Genomic DNA, 27,210 nt, shown 5'->3' with positions numbered 1-27,210 from the left:
CAGTGTTCTTTTTCCCCCCACCTAAAACTGCCGCTCAATTAATTTTGTTACAAGGGACACTTGCAGCCCTCTTGTTCCGGCTCTGTATAAAGTAATGGACAGATAACTATATAATGCCTAATAAACTGCTAGCGAACCATATAATGCCGAATTATCATAGGCGTAAACTTGTACCCAATCCATGAGCACAAGCCCACTCAATATTTGCCACCGTTACTGTAATACCAATACAAATACTAGGTTTGCGTCTTCCTCCACCCGACAATATTTTTAAGCCCTCTCAACAGTTTCAGAAACTTCACGTCTTTGCATATTGTACTTGGTATCATTTTGAATTTGGTAACGCACTTGCCAGTTTTGAATATATATTCATCATAATTATTAGTTTTTTATTGCTCTTATTGGGTTGCTGTAGTTTAAATGTACTGGGTGTTTCAAAAAGAATCACCCGATTTGAAATGCGTGTATTACGAAAAATATTGAACACATAGATACTTAAGATTAATTTTATATTACATGGCTAATCATAAAGTTTTTTTTATAAACCAAATTAAAGGTGCTCAATATGTCCACCTTGGGATGCATGGCATATTGTTTATACGGCAGTCAAATTCGTCCCAAACTTTAGCGAGCACGTTCGCATCCACTGTTTCCACGACTGCTGTTATTCGTATATTCTGTTGTTATCGTTCTGCTAATGCGGCTGGAAGGGGAGGCACATAAGCGTAGTCTTTTATGAACCCCCACAAGAAGAAATCGCACACTGTGAAGTCCGGCGATCTTGGAGACCAGTGATGTTTAACTAAATCGCCAGGTCCTGTACGGCCGATTCATCGTTTAGGAATGCGATTGTTCGAAAATTCTCGACCGTCCAAGCTCCAGTGTAGTGGTGCCCTGTCCTGCTGGAAAATGAAGCCATCCGAATCGGTTTCGAAATCGGTTTACAATCATGGAAGAAATCTGCGGAGATGCTGACGCAGAGATCAGATGGATGATATGTGAAATTCACACACACAAGAGGTTTTTCCCAGAGAATAACATTTTCTTCTCGATCCTGTTGTAATAGGTAACCCCATTGTATATATATAGATATGTATCGGAATGGAAGTGCTTGTACGACAACAAATATCTGAAAGGGGAATGCTTTTTACCCGCAAAAAATGGTTGGAGACAGAGAAAGAGCTTACGATGACTGCTTTTATTTTCTTTTATGCGCTTAATGGACCATAAAGCATCACGACAAAAGCATAACCCGCTTGTCTATGCAAATATTGAAACATTTCCTTTTCCCTTAAATGTAGGATTGCTCCTAAAGAACATCTGAAGGTGGATTTCTCGAATATCTTCCACTGATCCTTCAGATGCGGCATTTTCTTGATTCGTGCTTGTTTAGAGAAGGAATACTGGGCACGATATCCCGTTATAAAAGAAATAGTTAAAACAATATTGTTAGCATTCATAATTTGCTTTATATTCCTAATATTAGGAATGAATATGTACCGATTGAATATTTCATACGTTTTCATAGAGCTTTCATGTGATCTTAAACGAATTGAAGGCAGAGAAAGATCAGCTTAGAGAAGGGGTTCCCAACCGGGAGTCATTGCCCTGTGGTCCTTGGATATTTTAAGGGGACCACGGGTGGAAATCAAATGGAAGAGGAGCCATGGTGGGTGTTTAAGGGGACAAATCACACCATGAAAAAAAAATTCGGATGAGAAAAAAAAATCAAGCGTTTAAGTGCAATATGGTCAGGGGAAAAAGTGTGACTTTTCAGCAGAATTAAGTGACCATAGAACCAGGGCAATCTTAACACATGGGGCCATCCGGGCACGGGTCCGAACAATCTTATGTCCAATTGAGGGCCTATATGATGAGATCTGGTACTATGATATTCGAAAGTGTGTAAATATGTAAAACGTATATTCTAGCTAAGTATGAGGCCCTATAACATAATTATGATTGGGAGCCCCATGGCCTTGCACAGAATTTCTAATTACTAATACCTAGGATTCGGAGATGAAACCGGGATCCAAACTGATTTATATAATTTTTCTAATCTATAAATTTACACACACAAAAGAACAATCTAAAAATTATAAATTGCCCGCCCCTGGACAGAGGCGTATTTGCAGGGAAAGGGTGGGCTAAGCGGGACATAACCTAGGGCGGCAAGTTCGAGAAGAAATAAGTAAGAAGTCAAGAAAATTAGACTGAAGACCAGGAGGAGGGTGGCGAAATCATAAATTCACCTTTGCTCCCGGATAAGGGGTGATGGTGGTCAGGGGGGGGGAGGGTTGCATTAGAAAAAAATATGATTCCCCTGGTGTATGATCTGTTGTTCATAGAGAAGGGATACCTGGACATATTAAAAGAGTGGCACCTCTTTCTCGAACCGCTTAAAGCTGGTACTCGATTCGGGGTTATGCCCATCTCTCCATGACACTACTGGCAGAATATTTGCAGCGTCCGATTTACTTTCTTTTTCCGTATACAACTAGGGAGTGGGTTGGAGAATGCAAACACATGCACACATACATGGTGTTTCAAAAATATCGGGATAAACGTTCGGGGTAGGTAGATATCATCTAAAGCATAGTTTCCCAATCTTTTTTGTCCCACATCGCCCCTTCTTCAGAAATGTTTTTCCCCCATCACCCCCCAACGCAATCTAATCCATAGGATCCAATGTTATACCCGTAGCTTCTGCCGCCCCCTGGAACTTTCCATCGTCCCCAAGGGGGTGTTACCACCCACGTTGGGAATCACTGATCTAAAGGAATGATATTCGCATAGGAAACCACGTCCGGAAACACCAGTGTAAACTGATAGGCGGCATTTTCCGTCAGTACGCTAGTGGTAAAACTTCCGAAATTTCTGGTTTTCTTATTTGAGTGGTAGCCACCGTACGAGGAGTATCGTTATTCGAACACAGAGCTGGCAAATGACTGATGGACGAGCCGTTCAACGAATTCATCGAGATCGCTTCCCATACAAACATGCACTCGGACAACGTACGTTCGCATCTGTACATCAGAGTTTCTAGAATTATGGGACATTTAGAGGTAACTAGTACTCCATTTTCAATAATTATGTCCAATAAATATTTTCCCACTTGTTCCTCTGCTACCAAGCGGACTTGCTACACTTTTACGGCCGTATTCACTGACACAGTTTAACTGCAATCGCAGGTCAGTGAATACGGCCGTTAGGAAATAAAACTACAGTAATTATCAATATATTACTATAGATCGAAGTTGTTTTCATTTGGAGTTTGAAAATAAGAAAATCTCACCAGGAGGATGTTGACGAGTGGCTTGAGGAGCTAACGGGCCCTTCGCCTTGCGATAAGCTTCGCATTTTCTTCGGTGAAAATCCAGCGTGAACGGTTTCTGCGCCCTCATTGGTCTTGCTAGCCATACGCTGCCTGCACAAGTCCTAAAATTAAAACAAATTCGCATCCATGAATATCAAATAATGTACATTTTAAAAGTCAGCTGACATCAGCAACTCTACAAGTTATCGGTGAATACTTCAACAGTCAAAATTTGATTTTTGTGTGGGTAAAATCCAATTTATGAGTATTTACTCTGAGAAAATAATATTTTACACATGTATATTTGATACTACACTCGATTAGGCAAATGAATGGAACTGAGGAATCATTAAGTAGTATGGATATAATTTTTTAGCCAGTCAAAAATATTATGACCCTTGAAAGACCCTACGGATAAGCAAGAATTCCCTAAGTAACCCTAACAGGATATTGGATGATGCTTCCCTCTTCCAATATGTTTTTTAAAAATAAGAAATTCATCCCAAAATTTACTATGGATCTTGGTGAAATGGAAAAACAAAAATTAAACTCATCGCATATGAATCCTGTTATAATGAAAATTTTTAGAGCGAAAAGAAGAAATATTCAGGACACAAAAGAAAAAAGAGATTCCCCCGTTTCAAGAAAACTCATCGAGATCTAAGCAAATAATCACCGGAAAATTAAAATAATATGCGTATTTTACAGAGCACTTCACCAAGTAATATTTGTCTTACTGTCCCGGATCGGAAATAAGATTCATCTCATAACGTAAGAGGCGAAAAAAACGGAGAGATATTGAATCGGAGGAAAATCAAAAATCTATAAAAATTCCAGAATACACCCGAAAAGACAAAATCATATTTAAATTACACCAAAGGCCATTTCTCTCAACAAGATCCAAAAAAAAAAAACACAACCTTATTTTACTCTCCTTCAAGTGCTAAATTAAACGTATATACGGAACAGGAGAGAGAAGACGGAGTCAGACGAAGAGGCACTTCACAAGAAGACACCAAATAAAAGAAATAATTTCGATCAGAATGCTGTAATTATTACGGTGATTGAAGCTTTTCAAATACGGGCTCCCACAGCCGTCTTTCTTTCAGAAAACCGGTAAGGTTGACAGAAGGCCGGAAATGGTGGTTAGAAGGGGGGTGGGAGGAGGATAATATATTAAGGAACCGGAAAATCCGGTTTGGAGGTCTGAAGGGCGGGAAAAGCTTGGTAAGAACCGGTCTGACTAGACCATGGGACATTGAACAAGGATTGTGGGGGTGGAGGGGGGGGGAGAAAGAGGATGGTACCCACATGTAAGAAGAGGAATGCTTTATAATTGCTGGGGACACTAGGAAAAGAGGATTTTATAGAGGCTAAATTAGCTTCTATTGTTCTAAGAGAAGCGCTGAGAATGGAAGGTGACGGTGGAAGTTGAGAACCTCTACAGCTTTCGTCGTTCAGTCAACCATGCCTGGTCCTAAAATCTAACTCCGTGAATTCAAACAATGGATTTAATGAAAACTAACCCGACCTACTCTTCCCCTCCATTTCTATTTCTAAGAATTCTCTCTCTCACGCGTGGTACGACAACAACATCAACAACAACTGAGAGAAATTCTGTCTTCACCACCTCTCCCCCCCCCCTTTTCCAACTTGGAGGTTTTAAGGACAAAGAATTCGGTTTACCCGGAGTTTTGAATTGCTGTAACCTAAGGAAACGACGAGAGTTTTGAAGGGATGATTTGCCGCAAGGCTTAACCCGAAAGCTGTCGCTCCTCGAAGCATTGAAAAGGAGATATGCGTGTGTATGAAGAGGGGCACACGTACTGGAGGGACTTGAGCAAAAGCTAAATGTGGAATGGAGGGGGTAAGAGGAGAGGGGAAAATGTTGAAGAGAGGGATTCTATGTGCGGAAATTTCCCCTTTACCATCATCGTTAGCGAAGTCAGGATTGCCTCCAAATTGGTGATTCCGGTACAACATCGGCATGTGCATGTGTGCTCGCCTATGTATAAGAGTCGTGGGTTGTTTTCTCTGCTACGCGTTACTCACCCAAGCGATGGTTTGTTCCTCTGAGGGTAGAGATATAGAGATATATATATATATATATATTCTACTTCTCTCTCTCTTTACTCTACTGATCACAAACGTGTATGTGTTGTGCTTACACACACATATCCCGCTATTATACACTCTTGAAGTAGACCATGTTTTGGGAATAAATTCGGGGCAAGCGACGCTTTTAATGGATGTGAATGTGGTCTAAGGAGGATGGAGAGCGAGAGAGAGACCGAATCCGTGTTTTAGGGTCGTGCTGCAAGGGATTGAATACTTCTATAGGGAGGCTTTTGTTATGGGATTTAGAGATAGGCGGTAAAAGGTTTGCTTTTACTTGAGAATCCTCTACTAAGTATACTAAGTAGTTGAACATATCGAGAAACAAACGAGAATGTAGATGGAATTGAGATGATTATGTGTAAGTGAACAATTGTTGTGGGATCGTATATTTTAGTGAGATTTTCCAGCTAGATCGGATCTAATCATTTTTCAATAGAACTTACAATATTGATGTCAATCCAGCATTGTCTTGTAGATGTAATTCATGTAATTAAAGTGGAATTTGATTTAGATATCTCGAAACTATCGGATCCTGTGAACAGTTTGTTCTTACGTGAAAAAATAAAGGGTGAATACATGGCTGGAAGCATAATTTTCTATCACCGTTTCCTGATTTGATACTTTTTTTTTGCTTTGAAAAAAAAAGAATGTCCACTATACACCTTATCTTTTTCATGTTCTGCAAATTTTATTTATGTCAACATGATTTAGAGAACTGTCAAAGAGATCGAAATCTGCTGGAGGAAGTCCCGGCAAATAAGGTGCGTGAACAGTTGCGCGTGAACTCATTGAAACGTCTTCATTCTAAAACGGACACATGAGATCTCTGAAAAAGATCTCAACAGATCCTTTGTGTTTAAACAGACTTGTATTTCTAGAATTTAAAGAATCATCTTGCACACGTTTTGACATCAAGGGTGCTATAAACATCCACAACAGTGATTGCTTTGTGACATTACGGCCACCGAATGAGGTCAACTCATTCAGTACAAAAGCGGGATATGTTTTACAGACACATCTACGCTCAATCAAACACATGCCATTTTTATACAACTTGCTGCAGACCATGCAAAGATACTTAACAGAATTGATCGACTAACATGATGAAACAAGAGTAGTAATTTCACCACTTTGAAGTAATTCGTATTTCCGAAGATGATGTCACTCTCCGCTGATCATACGAAGGTTTCGACAACTGTCTGATGCGAAGATGAATTCAGGAAAGAAAATTCAACTATTTCTGCGGGGAACTGAACCCACGTCTTCTCACTCACTCTGGCGAGCGCTCTTGATGAAAGCTTCGTACGATCATTGGAGAGTGATATCAACTGATAAGTCGCCATCTAGTGACATTGTCAGTATTTGTGAGCTTTGGTCTGAGTTAAGTCTGACTGCCCATGTACAAATACAAGGGCCACAACAGACAAATTGCCCAACAAGGTGGCTGAAAAATACCCCCCCCCCCCATAAAAATATGGATGTCAAATATAACTAAAATACAGCAACCCAATGTGAAAAACATTCATCTCGAAAATAATTAATATATAGTGATGCTAGTGCTGGTGGATGTCTGATTATTTCGGAAACATACAGTCATGACTCCTTTCTTTTTTTTTAGTTATTTAATAGAAGAGAGAGAAGAGAGAGAGATTTTTAGCACATGTTCGGTCGACAGTTGGAGACAGACTGAACTCCAATACCAGAAGACACTAGATAATGCCTAGCTAGTGAGTGGCATAAAAAACATAGTAAAAATATAAAAATTGCGTAAGACAAGCAGTGTCACAAATAATATATAATACACTGCCCATAAAAAAAACATTTTGTCTTATCTAAGTATGGAGAGCATCTCGACTATGCCTATTGTACTTGTTAAACGTATCAATTGTGCTAGAATCCACGACTCCAGGAGGAAAGCCATTCCATTTATTAACAACCCTATCTCGGAAAAACTACAACACCACAACCTGGAATTGTCCTTAATAAACGATACTAGTGTCTCTGTTGCCGAAGCAGTTGATTGACGGTGTATTAATAACGTTCCCGTTTAGCGCACACTACCTCTAAGGAGAAAGATTCGTTGACTTCGTAGCTTAGTGGTCTAACGCGCTCATCCGTTAAGTGAGAGGACGTGGTTTCGATTCCCCGCAAATATTCAGTTGAATTGTCTTTCCTGAATTCATCTTCTCATCAGCCAGCTGCTGAAATCTGTGAAAAAATTCGTATTTCGACCGTCAGACAGCATTCTTTGTGGGCCAAGGAAAGAAAAGATATTTAGGAATGGCCAAATGTTTTACATGAACGACTAACATGATGAAATTTCCTGACCTCAGACACCACCATAAGGAAAAAAAGAATACGAAAAAAGTCTTCTTTACAATGTTTTCAGGAAATCGGGAAGAATAAAAAGCTTGAATGAACTGTGAAATCCAGTATACATAATAATGAAGGACATTTGTTCCAAATGAAGCTATTGATTTGCTTTCAACGTATTAAATCCTCGTCACGTATAACAATGAATTCACTGGTTTTTTTTTTTAATGTATTTTTTCTTTCATTGCAAGTCAAATAAGATGCTCGAAAGAATTTAACATGCACCAAAGGAGACAGAGAGAAAGGAAAAAATAGGGAAAAAAACCCCAAAAAACAAGAGAAAATATCCGGTGTTTTTTCTAACCCCGAAATTCTTTTCTACCTGTTCCTGAGCCAGGTTTTTGTTTTCAGGGATCTCTATTTTTTTTGCTGTTCCTTTTGCTTCAATGAGATTCGCATCGTAATTTATACAAGTCCGCAAAACATTTTATTCTTGTGTTTTCTTTAGGGGTTCTTTTTTTTAAGTTTATCTATTCTTATGTCTTCTCATTGTCACCAAAATTGCACTCCAGAGGGTTTCTGTCAGTAAAGAAAGAAAAAAAGGGTTCGAATGGACTATTAACCCGTCCACTAATGACAAAAAATTGAGATGTAAAGAGGGGTCGTATAGTAATTAATTCATATTAATAATCAATCGGGAAATCGGTTTTTTTTTTTGAAATTACTCCTATCTATTGACAAATTATGTTATGTTTCTCTTTTATTAGACTATGAGAAGTGTGGTTGTTTAAATTTAGAAATTATTTATATTTTCATATATGCATTAATACAAGTATCACGATCATGCGAAATCACATTTATTTTTCACAATAAAAATGTGAATGTGACAAAATTTTAAATAAATCCCAAAATATTTTTCTGTATGTGAAAAAATTATGCTCTTGATGCAAAGAAATGTTTTCATTCCTAATTGAAAGAGGAATGAATGGAATTTCACAAATGGCATTATTATAGGCAGGGTTTGCTCTCTTTAAGCGGGGGCCGAGGACTGGATTTTCAAGAGTTTTTTATGGTGTAAAGTTTTAGTAGAAAAAAGAAAAAACCCGGGGCAGCAGGGCTAATAAATTTAAATTGGAAAACAAAAAATAATGATTCTTTCAAGGGCTCCCGGGTTGGTAAATTTATACCGGGAAAAATAAAAAGTAAAGATTCCTTCTCCGGGTACCAGGCCCAGTAAGTTTATATTGGAAAAATAAAAAATGATGATTATTTCTCAAGGCTCCAGGACTAAATATTTATATTGAAGAAACAAAAAAGAATGATTCTTTCTCCGGGGCTTCAAAGCAAGTTAATTTATATATAAAAAAAACAAAAGGTAATGATTCTTTTTCCTGGCACCAGGGCCAGTAAATTTATACTGTGAAAAAAACAGGAAAAAAATATTCTTCTTGGGCCTATTGTGATAGTAAATTGATACATGTTGGAAAAACGAAAAGTAATAATTCTTTCTCCGGGCCCCCCCTGGACTAAAAAATTTATATTGAAAAAACAAGAAAGTAATGATTCTTTTCGGGGTCTCGGGCTAGTAAGGTTTATGTTCGTGAAACTAAAAATAATGATTCTTTCTTTCCGAGGCTTCAGGTCTAAATCCATGTGAACCTCTCCAGAGTGAAGGCTGTCAAGGAATAAAAGGGAAATTATTTGGGTTAACTATCATACACTAACAATATCAATCAGGATATATATCAATTGAATCGAATTAGTAGCTTCACGTCAAAGAATGTCCATGCAATCATCACAAAACGACCAAAAATACAATTTCTACATCATTGAATTTACCTGCAATATTCATTGAGTCGTTTCTAATTTGTATATTTTTGAAATTGGAAATCTCAGCATGAATTAATTTTCAGATTTTTCCGATTCAGGTAAAAAAAAAAATATATTTTAATATAATTTCTGCAACGATATCTCTTATTCCTCCACGAAAAACGACAAACAAAAGATCAATTGAAAAATGATTGACTATAGATTTTTTTTTTGGAAATCTCTAATTCTATAATTTATAATCAATCCCCTAAATTAAATTAATCGATTAAAATAGAATGTAAAGAAAGAAATTCCAATGACAAAAAGAAATGCAAAATGGAAGAAGAATTCCTATTGGAAAAGAGAGGAAAAAACGTTAAAGAGCTTAAGCATAAAAATTTCGAAAGCTTTCTACAAAAAAAGAAATTTCTTTCCTTTTTTTTTTTAAACTTGTATTGTTCCAAGAAAAAGAAATTGGTGAAAAAAGAAAAGAATAACTAAAATAAATACATTGTTTTTGGACGTAAACAAAGCTGGAATGCGTGAATGACAAAAGTGCGAGCTCTTTCTCCTACAATAGTTTTCCCCCTTTTTTACCTCGTTTTTTGTTGAAAAATCGGATTTTAACAAATAAGGATAAAAAAAAAAAAATTGAGATAAAATCGTTTGGAATTTAAACGTCTTTTTCTTCTTTGAATAAATATATGAAGATAAGAAGAAAAGAAGTACGATGTATGTATGTATGAGGCGTAGTCACACGTTTGTGTTGTGTCGCTTATGCATGTTATGATGTATTGCTCGGTTTCATTTCAAAAAAAGGTGTCTTCGTGTTCTCCTAAAGTCATTCTTCCGCTTTTCCGAAGGCTTAGTTCGTTCGTCCTGAGGACTTGAGTATGCTGTGAGGCAGGCGCATCTTCAACCAGTTGCTCGCGAGCACCACGGTGTTCTCTGAAATACCCGGAGTGCTCGAGGCTCGTGTCCGATTTCTTGCTCGCGAGCACTTGATCAACGTTCCAATTAAGTACTTTGTAAAAATTTTATCAGTGGGTTGAAATCCTCCTAATTGTATGCATTTGTACAGGCCAGTAGCCAGAAAATTTCGTTCGGGGGGGGGGGCACCAGAGTGATAGAAAAATAGATTTGACTACCTTTTTTACCTTTTTTGGGGCATTTTCTCACATTTCGGGAGGGGGGGGGGTGAGGGACCAAATCCCCAAGTCTCCCCGCTACGGCTTTGCATTCATATGTCAAATTTGCCGTAAGGGGTGCTCTTCTTTTGATGATGGATATCAGGCAGTGCTCGCGACTGGAAAAAGATTGAAGACCTCCGCTGTAAGGTTTTGGGAGACCATACCTACAGAGGGACATGGACTTGGTTGAAGCGGTGCAGAGAGGAGCTACGCGTGTGCTTGTTGGGCACACGGAGCTTGAGTTATGAAGAGAGAGACTTCATTTTTTGAGTATGTTAACATTGGAACAGCGCAGGTGTCTGGGAGATACGATCGAAGTGTTCAAAATTTTCAACGGGAGGGATAGGATGGACCATGAATTTTCACCAGTCAGTTTATGCGCATAGTTAGGGCTAATTTTTTCTGGGACTTACAGTTTAGGGGCAATTTTTTTTAAAAAGCTCCTAATATCGATACCACTGTGGGGTTCGAACCCCACAGTGGTGGTCAGCTGAAGTTGGTTTTCTGTGGTTCCCAACTTCAAGGCGCAAATGCGGGCCGATCTCCCCGTTAAAAAGTCTCGCCACAGAGAGCAACAGTCCTACAACGATGAATCATTCAATCATAACACTTCACTCATAGTTGGAGAAACTGGTGGCAGATGGCAGCACTACACATAACAAGCATTACAGAGAAACAAAAAAAAACTTCACGTCAGGTTTCACTATACGTACACGCACATTCCCGCATGTACCGATTCGTTGGGGGTTCCGCGGGAGGGGGGTGTGGGCGGGGTGCATGTGTGGTGTAGCAGTAGTAGGTAGGGCTCGGGGATCCATGATGTTCTTAAGTCAGCCACCTCGTTGGGCAATTTGCCTGTTGTGGCGTTGTATTTGTATTTGTATTAATACGCCGTCGATCGACTGCTTTGAGTAAGAGACACCAATATCGATTGGTAAGTATCAATTCTAGGTTGTAGTGCCGCAGGGATTTTCTCGCCAATAGAATTTTTAATAAATGGAATAGCTTACCTCCGGGGTTTAATAAATTCTAACACAATTGACACTTTTGAACTCCTATTCTGGTGGAGGGAGCCATGAAAGGTCATTTACCAAGTTAAAGCATGGATTCTTAACCAGGGGTCCTTGGAGTGACTTCAGGGGTCATAGAAGATGATTTATGAGAAGGGAATTAACTCACTAAATACAGTATGTAGGCTTTCATGGCTGAAGCATATAAGAGTATCCGTAGTTTTCGGGATGTCGTGCAGTATTTGAGGCTTTTTATCAGCACACGCAGTGCCGTAACTAGCCATTCCTGTGCCCTGTGCAAGAATTTGCATTTAGGCCCCCTTCTGGGCCTCCCTTTCAAATGGGTCCTGTGCGGTAATTACGGTACTGAGCACGCTACGTTCGACACACTATCTCGGTGGACATCATCGTAGTTGGTACCACAAAGCAAAGAGATGAAACGATGTCCTCGGAAGACCGTCGACTATCGATGTTACCGATACGTCTCTTGTTTCTGATCACAAGAATTACGATACAGATTCGGCTGAAGCGCCAGTAGATCACGCTCTACAGAGGAAATTGTTTCGTCTCTTTACTTACCGTCACTTGCACCAATGATGTCCACCGCAGTAGTGGGAGATATAAAAAGCCTCGAACACAGCATAACAGCCCGAAAAGTATGGATACATTTTAATCATTGTTTTTACACTGCTATGTACAGAATATTATTTTGTAAAGAGGTCTGTGGCTTTCATTTTATTTGCACGGAGGCAGGAAGAAGGTCCGTGGACTTCATCTTGCTGGCACAAATTATCCGTAAAACACAAAACGTTTAGAACCCCTGGTCAAACCTTTTCCAAAGGAAGAATTGAAAGAGAAAAACTGAAAGAAAGCAGCCATCAAGAAATTATCAACCAAAAAAATTTGCACTGAAACAAAAATGGAGAAATTCTGAAAAGTTATTTATAAGCCTTAATAAAAAAACTCATTCTCAAATTTCCGCCCTCTTCCCTTAAAAATCAAATTACCCTCTTGTGGGACGTGGGCTCCACGTTGGGAATCACCGGGTTACTTTGCATTTATGTTTTTCATTGTAATATGTTAAAAAAACAATCATCCTCTTACAATATACAGATAACTAAAAACTTCTTTCTGTGATGCAACTTTTAGTATAAGAAATATTAATTCATAAGGAAGATAATACAAAAAATGTCCAAAATTATACCCAAGTTTTACCAATTACTGTTATCCGGTTTTCGGTACATTATGAGTTACTTATCCCGACCCGGCGAATGTGATTCGCCATACGGGGGTTTCGGTATACTATAATGAAGTCGTAAATTCGAAAAAAATTTCTACATGAACTTACAATGAAATTATTTTTTTTGAAAGAAGTCTCCACACCGTGCAAGATGTTTTCCTTAATTTTAAAATTTTAGCGAACTATTATAACAACAGTGTTAACTGAGGTTACTGGGCATTCCTTCGTTCTAAGTACCCGGTATCTTTCAGAGTTACCAGAAGTACGATACGCTCACACGCGCCGAGAAATACTCGTACTCGACAAACATTTACTATACACTAGTATATAACTTATAGTGAAGGGTTGTGGATAGTGTAAAGGGGTTTTACAGGCACGAATTCATAGCGGAAAACAACATGGAAGTTGGACGCTGTTCCCCTGTCCTAGAGCCCAAGTCGATGCTTTACTGATGTTTACGAAGGTGTTCATCCGCGTCATTGGATGGACTAACATGTTCTAGTAATCCATTAAGTTACATGCTCTCTCATTCACTCTCTCTCTCTCCTGGACGTCAGTCTGCTTTTGCCTAATCTTCTAAGTGCCATCAATTTCAGGTGTTCGTTCCATGTACAGCGGTGAGAGCAGCGGGAGCGAAGAGAGTGAGAGGTTCGGCCTGTCACTTTAATTCGGAATAGCGATGAGATGCGTCGATCAAGATTATGAAGTGAGCTCGAACCGATTCTGTCTCGCTAATGTAGTTTCACAGCGTCACAAAATGGACTCTTGTACCAAGTCCTTCCCTGTCGTACACCACCACCTCCCCTTTTAAAACGAAGTGATGAGACTAGCAGAAAGGGGAGGGGTGGGGGGTACCGGTGATAAAATGGATCGTACCCTTTTCCACTTTCCTCTACCTTTCAAGTCCTAACCTATCCCGAGAGTAACAAAGTACGCTTCTGGAACAGTCGATGCTCCCAAAACTAACTGTTATACTAACGTTTTAGTATCGAATTTAAGGGAGAGGGGAGGGTAAAGCACTCGGTTGTGACATTAAGAGATAGAGTTATTTCGTTGAAACTTCAGCACAATAGATGTTTAGAAGTGAGATTTTACACGTAAATTGGAAATTTTCACTTCCCCATTGATGAAATGTCGGAAAGAAAAAAAAAACGAAGAAAAAACTCAGGAGAGAGGGTTTGGATTCTTTCAAATTTTCTAATCAATGAATTGATCTTTGTAACGTCTTTATAAGGTACAGAGACTAGCCTAGCCTTCGATAAAGAACTATAAAAGAACCGCATTGACCCTACGGAGAAAGAAGACATTCCAAAAAGTTTATTTCTATATTCCTGTTATCCGGTAGGTAAGAAAAATATGCTCAATATCGCACCCGTTTTAAATATCAGTTCTCAAGTTGCTGGATTGCCCGTAAAAAAGGGAGGGGGGGGGAATGATTGATGGAATGTGCTCAGAGACAAATGGAGTTATGTGTTTATCGCCGATAGTTCAATTGAATTATGGAAACATCGGTTTTTTGGGAAAAATAGACCACTCTCGAAATTGCTATCTTTCTAACAATGCTCTTAATATTGCACACAATAGGACTACAAAAGTTTAGTTTCAGATTATAACTTTGTAATGAGAAATAACTGCCTGGAACTAAAAAAAAATGTAGTTTATTCGCTGATTAAGTACAGTCTGCCAAGCTTTATCGGGTAACGGATAAACGGATATAATCCTCTGGAACCGAAATTTCTCTCATAGAAACAATGTTAGCCTCCACTTAATATAGAATATATCCCAAACTTGAATAGAACTTGTTATTCACACAACAACTAAATATATGCTAACTGCTATGTATATAATATGTTTACTGATTGAGAATTTGATAATTAGTACATAAATATAGGCAGTTGAATTATAGATGAAAAAATAATCTAGACTTCTTGGGCTTCAGAATGTCTAAGCTGCCTTTTGTACATTCAACTATTTTATTTGATATTTGTTTTCTGATGGCCACAAACATTATCAATGCAAAAAAAGTCTGCACGAACGACATGGCTTCATGCAATGTCTTGAAATTTGAAAAATGATCGCGAAGAAAAAGTTTGTGCATTCAATTAAAAGTTTTGGATGCAATAAAAAAACAAAAACAAAACTCAAACTGAAATTTCGAAGAGTTATGTAATATCTCAATCTCGGGTATTACATAAGCGTTCAGAAACATTTTGATGAAATTGAAGAAAATTGGTGGAAGAACGGAAGCTTGATCAGAAAACGGCAAAGAGAAAATCCAATTTCAATGGTGTCAAGCAAGCTTCATATAGCTGTGGTTTTATGCTTAAAAAACCGAAAAACCAAAAATGCATTAATCAACGACACCCTGATCAAGCGGAAAAGTAGAAAAAAATCGCCAAAGATTTTGAAAACTGAACATTTTTCGGCTTCAATAGGATGGTCACAAAGATGGCAGAAAAGGAATAATTAGATGCTTAAGTCATTGCAAAATATAAGGCATATTACAAACTATACTAACGGTGTGAAAGGGGAATTGTGTGAATGGTTCCCGCATAATCGAATCCCTCGCTTAATCGGATATTACGCAATATAACCGTTGATATCTCCGTTTAAGCGGGGAGCTAACTGCACTTATTTTACAACTTTCGAGAAATTCTATTCATAGTCAGCATCTTCATTAAGGGGCCATTTGGAAAACAGATCAAAATTTAGAGCGAGGCTGAAAGTCACACAAACCAAACTATTGCAAACATGAATGACTCGAATTAACAGCTGCTTTGCTTCCAAACTTCCAAAGATAAGAAAAGAAAGTAAATTTTAAAGATTAATGTAATGCAATTTACGAAAGGATTCCACACATATTCAAGGTATGGTATTTGAACTACTTGTTGGATGCGATATTAGGCACTTCGCCACAAAAAGAAAGAACCACTTCAGAGGAATTTAAGCACATACGTAGTTAATTAAAACTTCGCTTGAATCCAACTCGAGAACAAGAACAGTGTTTTTGATCAAACATCAATATTTTGATAATTACCCATATGTTTTCATATGCAGCTAAAATTTACATTGAAATATCTTGCATGAGTCTGAAAAAATATAAAGTAACATATCTTAACACAACACATCCGCACTGTATCAGCGACAACTCATGAGTTGAACTAGTTCACGAAGGAATAAGTAATGACCACCAAGTTCCAGCACATTCATCACTTGAAAAACCCCGGGGGGTGTGATATTTAGTAACAGTGTAATATTAGGACGTTTCCCCTATTTTGTTGGAACAAATCAATTTAGAAGACTTTGGAAAATATTCAGGAAAGTCTTAGGAAAGTAGCTGGTAGAGCCAACGAGGATGAAGAAATGAGATCAATATGCAGCGAAATAATTGGTGACAAATGAACCATAACAATAATAAAATCAACTGGAAACATCAAAAGAGGTTTCTTCTCTTATTCATCGAAAAAAGGCATATACGCATTGTCTGTCTTGGTCACATCTGGTGTGTGCTACATCAAAGAGTTGCTAATACGAGACGTATGTCAAGAACTATTTCTCGATTCGTTGGAAAGTCTTCTAGAGAAGTGATCAATATATACCAGCGTCTGTAGATACGCTTTTATTAACGTACACGCTGTCCCAAATTTTTTGCACAACTTATATCTCTACAACCGTTTGACTTTAAAAACACGCTTTCAATTGCAAAAAAAATTTCAAATGACGGTGCAGTTACCCAAAATCTCGGAATTTGTTTGAAGGGTCGTATACATAAAATTGATAAAAATAAATTTAACATTTTCTACAGTCCCCGTGTGCTGGAATTTCCAATTATTGAAATGCAAATCCCACTTTGAAGAGCTTTTTGCAAAAGCTTCTTATTTTTAACAGCGATATTTACCGAGATCTTAAATATATGAAATCACACTAGGTTTTGGGAACTTATCACTGCGTTAGCGAATTTTCATTGGCTTTCAAAAGTTATACAATGAAAATACAGAGAAATACAATGAACTTGACCATTATATTTTTTTTTCACGATAAAAAATAATATTTTTTGACAATTATTTTGACAATTACAGAGTCTTCAATACTTTGAATTTTATTTACGTTTGGAAATATGTGAGCCGCACCCTCAACCATTGGCGATAAATGCTGAAAACTTCAAAGTCAAAAATCTTCGTTAATGCTGGACTTACAAACTTGCAGTTTTTTGTGAACGGTTTTTTCCTCAATGCTACATTCGTATTTCAGTAATTGGGAGTTTTAGCACACAAGGTGTACATAAAAAAGTAAAAACTTTCAATGTTTTCGGCACCCTTATGAAATTTAAGACATTGTGAGTAACCGAACGTCATTTGAAAACTTTTAAAGTATGTTTCTAAGAAGTCTCTCAAGTATTACGTCAGCATCGAGGGGGGAGGGGGGGGGGGTTTCCGATTTGTTCACTTTTGATGACACGGGGAGGGGGGGGGGGTTTGGACGATGCTTACGTCGTCAACCACCCTTTATAAAAATATCAAATATTCTTAATGGTATCCTGAACTGTGGTTTGTGGGCACCTTAACTAACAATCTACCTATTGATAAGTCTCCTAGAGAGCCAATTTAGAACCACTGAGAGCCACCACCATAGATGTTCCGTGGATCCTTCAAGTGATCTAGAAATGTGTTTGGGCCGCTTAAGTACTCTCGAACTGTGCCACGCATCATTCAAGTGATCCGTAATTATACCGCGGGTCACTTAAGTAATCTGGGGTATGTGCCGGGGGTAACTTGAGTGATGTAGAGCCTCACTGGGGGTCGCTTAAGTGCTCTAAAACTGTGCCAACTGTCACTCAAGGAATTTCAAAATGTTCCTCGGATCGTTTAAGTTTTCTGGAACTGTGTCGCGGGTTCAATTAAGTGATTTGTGAATGCGAAAAAATATCCACAGGCCTACTTGTGTGATCTGAAAAAACGTGCCACGGGCCTACTTGAGTGATCTTAAAATGTGCCACGGGTCGCCAAAATGCTATGGAATTGTGCCATGGGTCACCTAAGCGATCTGTAAATGTGCCGCTTAGTTCATTTTTACAAAATTATGTTTCAGGAGCAGGCCCCATTAGATAACTCCCGCGGGCCACATGTTTTCCACGGGCCAAGGCTTTATCATTATATGGCTTAGTCACAATAAATTATGAGTTCTTAGCCTTCGAATAGCATTTGAATTAACAGAAATTGGTTATAATGTCATACAAAGGTATTTTCTTCCGAAATTTTGATTAAAAAATATTTTTGCATTAAAAAAAAAAGATTTTTTGATTGTTTGGGGGAAAGCCCTATGTCCCTCCCCCTCCCCGCGTACAGTCTCTGATCCCACCAATATGTGATAGGAGGTGGGGGGGGGGGGTGGAAGCAGAAATGACGAACTTTTGCTGACAAGTAGGGGGGAGGTCAAAAATGGCTGAAAAATTGCTGACGTAATACTTGAACGGCCACCTAAACCCGACGGTTTCAGAGATAGTCCAATTAGGACAAACAATTTTGAACAGCCTTAAGAGAAATGTTGAAAAAGACTAACCTGATAGTCTTGACTTGCCTCGTTATCAGGTTGCGATATGTTCTGTAGCTTCTCCTTGGACCGAGCATGGCGTTTGATGACGTAAACGACGGCAACTGTCAGCAGGACGACTACAACTGCGACGCAGAGGACAAATGTTATTACGAAAAGGGCTTTATCATTCTCCTTTCTAAGTACTTCAAGTTTGACCTGAAAAAAAAAACGAAATAAAAATTCAGAAAAATTATAATATTCCACAAAATAACAAAATATTCTCATGCATAAATGCATAATTCAGAGATGCAAACGAAGCTGAAAATGCAATTATAATTTTGTGCAAAACCTATTTTTTTCGTTAAAATATTCAAAATTACCCCACCTCAAAAATAGCAATTTCATGACGAAGGACCACAAAAGAAAGAGATATCAACATTTTCATTGAACGACATTAATTCTAATAAAATGCCATATATTTGATCACGTGCAATCAAAGTGATGAAAAATAATATTGCTATTTATCAAATGATATCCCTGATTATCTTGAGTAACTTGAGACACCTTTGAATCAATAAAAACGGAGTCTGATAGTTTTTCATATTTCCCGTTGAGGTACGCCGTGAATTATTATTTTGTGTTCTAACAACGTTTCACAAAGTGCTTTTTGAACATTTTCTGTTTCTAAAAATTCATCATACAGGATTCAGTGAAAATCACCGAAGCTTAGAATGGCCGTATTTACCCTTACTTACCTTGATAATAAAACTGAATATGCAGGGATTGTACAAATGTAGACACGATTTTGAAATTTTCATAATTTCAACAAGATCTATATTGCAATATATATATATATATATATATACACACATACACACACACACACATATATTATATATATAGTGATTAGATACAATCATGGACAGGTGTTTTGTAGGTGTGTATGGATTAATTACAGTTCTTGTACTCCAGTGATTACTATTAGAATGACAGTTCAAATAATTACACACATTTAGGATAGAACTGATGTTATAATGTCCGAACGTCGCATCCGAAAAATGTTTTATGAATTTAATTTAACCGTATCAGCGACAAACACGAGATAGTTTGCCAAACTTGATGTACAGGGTATGCGCAAATAAATGACATGATTTTGGAAATTTGTATTTTAAAAACTGTTACATAATAATCTGTGATACATAAAAATAAAGAAAATTCAAAGTTTTATTTTTAAACATTGCTGAATAGATGGCAGCACTTCCGTAGTGATTGAAATTGATGGAACCATTTTTTTGTATTTTCTATTTAGTTGAAAATTTATAAATTCACGCTGCAGAGAAGTAGCGGAAAAAAGAAAACCCTTGCACATATTCGAATACACAAAATCTTTTTTCCCTCATTGTCACCATTTTTAATTTCAGACACCGCGTTCCACTGAGTGATGCCATCTAGTGAGCGATGTTGAAAAATAACTTTGAATGCTTTTCTTTGTTTTTGTGTATCACAGATTATATATTATGCGCGAAAAAGTTTTGAAAATATAAATTTTTGAAACTCGTCACGCATTTGTGTAAACCCTATAGATAAAATACCGCATCACAAAAGTAACTTGCAAAATTAATAAAATATTCTCTTTTTGGTGCGTTAGTTTCTTTCTTTCAATAAAGTAACATTTTTGTTCGTCCTTCCCTTATATAGCCTGTTTCTTCATTCCGGAAAAAAATTTGCATATTCCTAATAAATTCGTTGTCATCTTCTCGATGCATTTTAATTCGACATGTGACGCTTTCATCTCCAAATTAGTCTGCATGCAAGATAACTAGAGATGGATTTTCATGTTCAATCAAGAAATTTTCCCAAGCACCCGTTCCCGTTTTATTTTTTTTGCGTCTCTGGATATTGTTTCCTTAAAAGTAACATGTCAATGTATATTAATATTAGAATTATTTATTCATTTCCTATTAAAACGGGAGGAATTTTCTGTTATTGCCAATCGGAACGATTCCAGGGAACACGAGAGGACAGAAGAAGAAGAAGTAAAGATTTAAAAAAAAACGTGGACAATCCTTGAAATGAATTAACTTTTAGACCGATATAACCGAATAAAAATATATACATGCGAAGAAGACAATCCTAGACTAGCTCATGAATATTAATGTTCTTCTTAAACATCAAAGACTTTATCGGTATTCTTTCTTTTCAACTCCTTATTTTGTTGATGTTGTTTGTAGGAATCTGGAATTGAATCTTTTCCGAACATTTTAAATGCAATTAATTTTATGTGTTGAACTTTTTTATTTGTTATAAATCTGAATTTTTCTCTAAAAAATAGAAGGATTAATTTTTGTTTTACTAACAAGGAATTTTCTGGGATAATTGAAATATCGGGGTTTTTTTTTTTAGTGAAAAGTTGCACGGAAGTATGTAAATTAGCTGCAATTGTGGTGTTTCGCTTTATTTTTTTGAAAATAAAATTATAAGAACGATTTGAAGTGCTCATTTTGAGAGTAATTTTGACGAAATTACTGAAGTTATTGAATTCTTTTATAATTTTCTTTTTTAAATTCTGGTTACGTAAGTGTCATCAATTTTCTTTTTTTTGAAATAAATGTTTGGGTATTTATTTTTTATTTCTGCATTTCTTAGCCCAACAGATAGATGGATAGACAGAACCGCTCACAACCCCGGACTGATGCAAAGCAACTTACTTCCGTTACCTCAAAAGAGGCAGGGTTTTATGTATCACAGATTTATATTATGTGTAATAGTTTTGAAAATATGAAATTTCAAAATCGTGTCATTTAATTGTGAAAACTCTGTAAATCAAGTTCGGCAAGATATCTCGCGTTTGCCGCTGAGACGGTTAAATTCAAGTCATAAAACATTTTTTGAACGCCTCTTAGGTTAAGTATCGTCCCTCGCATGCCAGAAGCACGAATGTGCAAAATGTGAAAAATTTTCTCTCCTCCCCCCCCCGCCCCCCATCAGCTGGTTGGATACTTTATTTTCCTATCTAAGTTTTGCCTGAAATTCGAATGTATATCCCTATTGAAATACATGCTACAAAACATTTTAGGAAAATAACATCCATAGAATAACAAGGTAGAGTAAACATCCAAACGTCATTTCCCACGTTCTTTTCCGTTTTCCAAGCACATTGCACATTCATGCTCCTGTCACGAGAGGGGACGGCATCATAACATATCAATTCTAGCCGAAATTCGTAATTATTTGAACTGCCATTCTAATAGTAACCACTGGAATACACGAGCTAGAATTAATTCATCCACAACGACAGAACACCTGTCCATGATTGTATCTAATCAGTCTATTTGATATCTATTACAATATAAATCTCGTTTCCCGCAGCACCAATCGTATATCAATTCCTTCCACCATCTATATATCTACACACACACACGTATAATACCGTCTCCATTTTTTTTATCCTATTTTTTCCCTTTCTTTCCGTACCACACATCCAGATTTTTTTCCCCCCTCCTTCTCTCCCTTCATCCCATCATTCCGTTACAAGTCGATCAATATGGGATGGGTTCGAATGACCATTCTACCATAAGCTTCTGCTTGCCGCGGGAAAATGTTTGCCGAAGCAATTATCTTTGAGTAAATAAGGCTCGAGCTGGGTTCGCTCAACAACCCGACCCACCCCCCCTCTCCCCCTCAGCCTTACCCGGAGGGATGATGATGATCGGAGAAGGATGAGGAGGTTCATCCTCCTTCTTGTACAGACAGACGTGGCATATAGGGTACATAGATGCGTGAAGTACTAGACGTGGTGGTGGTGGTGGTGGTGGGGGGGGGGCTTTCGATGGAATACCAGGGACTTATGCATCGGCGATCTCTTATAAGGGAAGTTTGTTGAACATACATACCAAGAGTGGCTTGTCATCCTTACAACGTGTAACCGGCGTCTCATTTCCCCTCGTTCTTATATATATATGTTTTTATCCTATTTTATATGTCCCTCATCAGCCCTGACGTTATCTGTAGATGCCGAAAGGGATTTTTTTTCTTAATAATAATAATATTATAAAAAAAAATTAACTTGCCTTTAGTGTTCCTGGAAAGTAAAATACTAAAATAGAAATAAGGCAAGATGTTTTAATGCGCTTAGCAAGAGAGTCCCTGGCCTTCATTAGTTCATCATAAGCCTCTCTCACTTCGTAAGGAAATAATAATAATAAAATACACAGGGTAAAAGTTATTATGATGTAAAAAAAAAAATTAGGAAAGACGATTGGCTCATCCCTCCCTCCCCCCCCTTCTCCAATGATCATTTTGTCAGAGAAGACAAAATTTTTTAATTAGCGAAATAAAGCAGCTTAGGAAATTAATTGCCAAGGGAATAAATCCTCCAAAAACGAGGAATGTGTTTCCGTGTTCCCATTTGTTGTTGTTGTTATTTTTTCCCCCTCTTAGGATTCTAGAAGGGGGGAAAAAATGAAAGAAATAGATAATTATGAGTCTTAATTAATTCAGAATTTTGTCTATTAATTTAGGTAATTGTAATAATGAGGGTTGATTTTATGGTGAGTAGTGAACTTGTGTGTGTGTGCTGTAATTATTGTAGATGAATTAGGTTACGATATGTCAGTGATAGCTGATTTGTAAAGCTATGTTTCGATGAATTTTTTTGGGGGTTTGGATGAAAGGGGGATAGTGTGTTAACATGAAGAATGTTCTGTTTTATGTACAGGACGAAACTTAAATTTGCAAATAGTTCATAAAAATTGCATGAATATTTTTGATACGATTTGCAAAAAAATGTTTAAATCACGAGCGGTGTCTGGAATTATTTCTCATTAATTTTTCATTAATCTTCGGATATTTTTCATTATTATTTAAACTTGGGTTTTTTTCTATTAATTTTAGGATTGTTATTCATTAGTTTTAGGATTTATAATAATTAATTTTAGGATTTATAATCATTAACTTTAGGATTTATAATCATTAATTTTAGGATTGTTATTTAATGTTTATTTAATGTTATTTAATAACATGTGGTGGTCGGCTGAAGTTGGTTTTCTGTGGTTCCCAACTTCAAGGCGCAAATGCGAGCCGATCTCCCCGTTAAAAAGTCTCGCCACAGAGAGCAACAGTCCTACAACGATAAATCATTCAATCATAACACTTCACTCATAGTTAGAAAAACTGGTGGCAGATGGCAGCACTACACATAACAAGCATTACAGAGAAACAAAAAACTTCACGTCAGGTTTCACTACACGTACACGCACATTCCCGCATGTACCGATTCGTTGGGGGGTTCCGCGGGGAGGGGACTGTGTGGGCGGGGTTCATGTGTGGTGTAGCAGTAGTAGGTAGGGCCTCCAAAAAATATCTCGGGGATCCATGATGTTCTTAAGTCAGCCACCTCGTTGGGCAATTTGCCTGTTGTGGCGTTGTATTTGTATTTGTATTTATATTTGTAATTAATTATTGAAATTATTTTTCATAAATTTTTTAATTATTTTTTGACATGTTTTTATTGATTATGGAATTATGTCGCTCTTTCACTAATTTTAAATTCTCATCAATTTTCTTCATTGAGGTTTGTTTTCGATGCGTTCACATATCCATACAGATAATTTACAGCGTTCCTGCTATTCTTCAATAATGCCATAATATTTGGGGTTGCCAATTTCTCCCCGAGAAATTCTGTACATAAAATCATGATTCAACAAAGCCCCAAAAACGTCAGAGTCACAGCCTAGGTCACCGTTAAGAAGTCTCGCCACAAAGAGCAACAGGCCTACAACGGTACAGTTATATTCAATCATTACACTTCACTCATAGTTTTTTCTGATGGATTGTTTCCACAGAGTGTGTATATAATTGTTTCATTTGTGGAATAAATAGATGTTCTTCTCCGACACGACCCAGCCTCCCAGGAGGTAAAGAGAGGAAGTTGTCTTGCACAACAGCTTTGGACGTGAGCGGTCATCAATCAATCAACCATAGTTGGGGAAATTGATGGCAGCTGACAGCACTACACATAACAAACATTACACAGAAAAACCTCACGTTAGGTTCACAACACGTACGCGCACATTCCAACATAACCTATTCGTTAGAAGTTTCGCAGAAGAATATGAACAAGGTGTATGTGTGGTTTAGTAGTAGTAGCCTAGACCGCCTAAATCATTGACGCCCCTATTGATCAACAAATGGGTTTACATCCAGATTGTATGTTGATTCGTACGACCCATGTCAGAAGCCAGCTTGGGTCACGACTCATAGGTCAATAACCTCTGAGTTATATATTACATGATTTTTGATGAGAAAGATTCTTGAAAATGAATTTAGTCATATTAAATTTATAAATTACCCAATGGCCCCAAATGCATATACGAAGATAAATATATTTAGATTATTTTTGTAGACCTACTGGAAGGACACCTTGCGGTCACAGAGTGAATGTTCCTAATCCATGCATTTATATGTGTTTTTTGTTTCTGCTTTTGTCTTTTTGTACCAGTATTTTCTGTTTTTGTATCAGATTGTAATTGTCGTGTTATTGTCAAACATAAAGAAAATTTCCTATGTTCAGTTATAGGCAACCGAGATTGTGCTTTCTTGAATACAATACTAAACACGTCTCAAAAATTCATGAGAATTTCTCAAAGTAACTCACGTAAAAACAAATACAATGTATAAAGTTCATTAGAAATACATGCACTTCTAGACGCGGTAAAGGTCGCCATCTAAAGACAAAAGTCTATTGACTTATTCATTTCGTTATTCTTACAAGAATTTTCCCTCTTCATAAAAAATTCTCGGGATCAAAAAAAATAAAATTTCTGTACTGTACACATCAGTATAATACAGAAATGTTTATTTTTGTTTTTCCGCCCCACACACACCGGTCTTTCGGATTCAAGCTTGTCTTAGGGGGATTAGACTGAAAACACTGACGTTTGTTTTAAAGAAATCCTGGAGACATTTCTTCGAAAACAAATAAGACCGCATCTGGACCGCGTTCTGGGGGTTTTTTCTTCTACTTTTATGTGTACATTTTTTATATTTCTTATTTTTTTTTGTATTTATATAGTATATATATATATGTGTAAGCTCTATCATCTTATATATCCGGTCGGTCAGGAAAGGAAATCTTTACTTTCCTCCGTGAAAGTTCTAAGGTAAATTTTTCAAATATCTTGGTTCTGAGGTAAAAGCCGTGGAACTTTTTGTTTTTTTAGGCAGTATTTTTAAGAGCTGAATTTCTCTGAAGGAAGAGAACTAGAAGATTCTTTTTCAAACGTCTTTCGTAAAGGATTAGAGGTATTCCTTTTTTTTTAAAATGTTTCGTTTACTATGTGGCTTGGCATGGCGTTTCTCCTATGCTAAATATAAATGAAAACTGAGAATTGTTTTCCCTCTATTACTGATTGAAATTTGAGTTCAACATATTCGTTGTTTATCAATTTTATCAAACAATATGATTACTGGGTTTTATTTTCAAATTTGGGGAATACTGGAAAATATGTTGTCACTGTTTTTTTTAACCTTCTCTCATTGGCACTGACGAGATATCTCGCCTCCTTAAGAGCCACTTATTTTAGAATTGATAAGCTCAGTTATTTTGGGAAGTTGCTGCTCAAATTCTGTTCCTGTCAAAAACGAGGGAAAGCCTACTTTATCTAAGTTCAAATTGGCAAGCATTGAAATATCCAAAAGAGAAAAATTTCGAGCTGTTATATTGAGTAAATTAGGTACTTTGTGAATGCTACTACGACTAATAAATTTATTGTCAACATTAAAAAAAATATATAGGATGTTTCATTGCAAGGAGCACATTCTATTTATGTGATATACATAGATATGAATGGTTTGGAAACTTTCTTCAACATTGTTGGAGAATGCACAGCAATATGTCTCCTCCACACATGGTATTTCCCTCTAAAATGCAAGGGTGTTTGACTTGCCAAGAAATAATAGATATGCGAACTTTTGTCATTTTTCTGGCACATATAGAAACTTCATGAACAGCTGAAGGTAAAAAATCGAATGTTCAGAAGTTGCTCAAAGTGTCAATGCCGAAACGAGCTCAAAATATAAATTGAACTATTTACAAGTGAACTATGTTATGAAGAACCCAGTTAGAAAGTGGTTGCTCTGTTTCTCCTGATGCCAACAAAAGACCTTCCACAAGTGCAATATTCGCTGAGACACGCGAATTTGAAAAACGAAGGAAAGTTGGGGGAAAATGCGTAAAATGCGGATAAAACGGTTTATCCGTATTTTGCTGTTTTAAAGCTGTTTTTTTCCCCAACTTTGCTTCGTCCTTTGAATTCAAATATCTCAGACAATATTGCGTCCTATTAGAAACGTCGATTTTTTTTGTTGGCATCAGAAGAGACAACGTAGCAACTTTATAACTGGGTTCTTGAGCTATAACTTGGTTCTTCAATTCTGCGTTCTTATAAAAAGTTAATATTTTTATTTTAATAACTATACAACTCCTTGCAACATGAATTACATATCTGAGGACTGCACGTTATTTAGATGCTTTTTTCCAATTGGAACTATATCTCTACGATCAATGGTTCGATAGTAAAATGCCATGCGCCCTGTTACCTATGCACCCTGTACAATTTCAGTCAATTTCAATCCAATTACAATGTTTGTTTGGCTCCCGAGTGGTGCAGATGCTCATCTTCC

The 27,210-nt window shown here is 37.2% G+C and overlaps 1 protein-coding gene across 2 annotated transcripts in view; it reads right to left on the bottom strand.

The window, feature by feature from the left end:
• IA-2 (tyrosine phosphatase IA-2) overlaps window positions 1-27,210 on the bottom strand; it is a 417,960-nt gene that overhangs the window by 39,626 nt on the left and 351,124 nt on the right. For both annotated transcript variants that reach the window (XM_089247694.1, XM_089247685.1), the window contains exons 14-15: window positions 18,556-18,744; window positions 3,296-3,438 (exon numbers count right to left, since the gene is read on the bottom strand). In XM_089247694.1, the coding sequence (XP_089103820.1) occupies window positions 3,296-3,438; window positions 18,556-18,744 (332 nt within the window). The remainder of the gene's footprint in view (window positions 1-3,295; window positions 3,439-18,555; window positions 18,745-27,210) is intronic.

The sequence above is a fragment of the Pholcus phalangioides genome, unplaced genomic scaffold, assembly GCF_987345545.1.
Source record: "Pholcus phalangioides strain wild (caught in Gottingen) unplaced genomic scaffold, Ppha-v1.0 ptg000003l_1, whole genome shotgun sequence".
In the NCBI taxonomy this organism is placed as follows: domain Eukaryota; kingdom Metazoa; phylum Arthropoda; class Arachnida; order Araneae; family Pholcidae; genus Pholcus; species Pholcus phalangioides.
The sequence above is the reverse complement of the archived record's forward strand: the minus strand, read 5'-3'. Positions and strand labels throughout refer to the sequence as shown.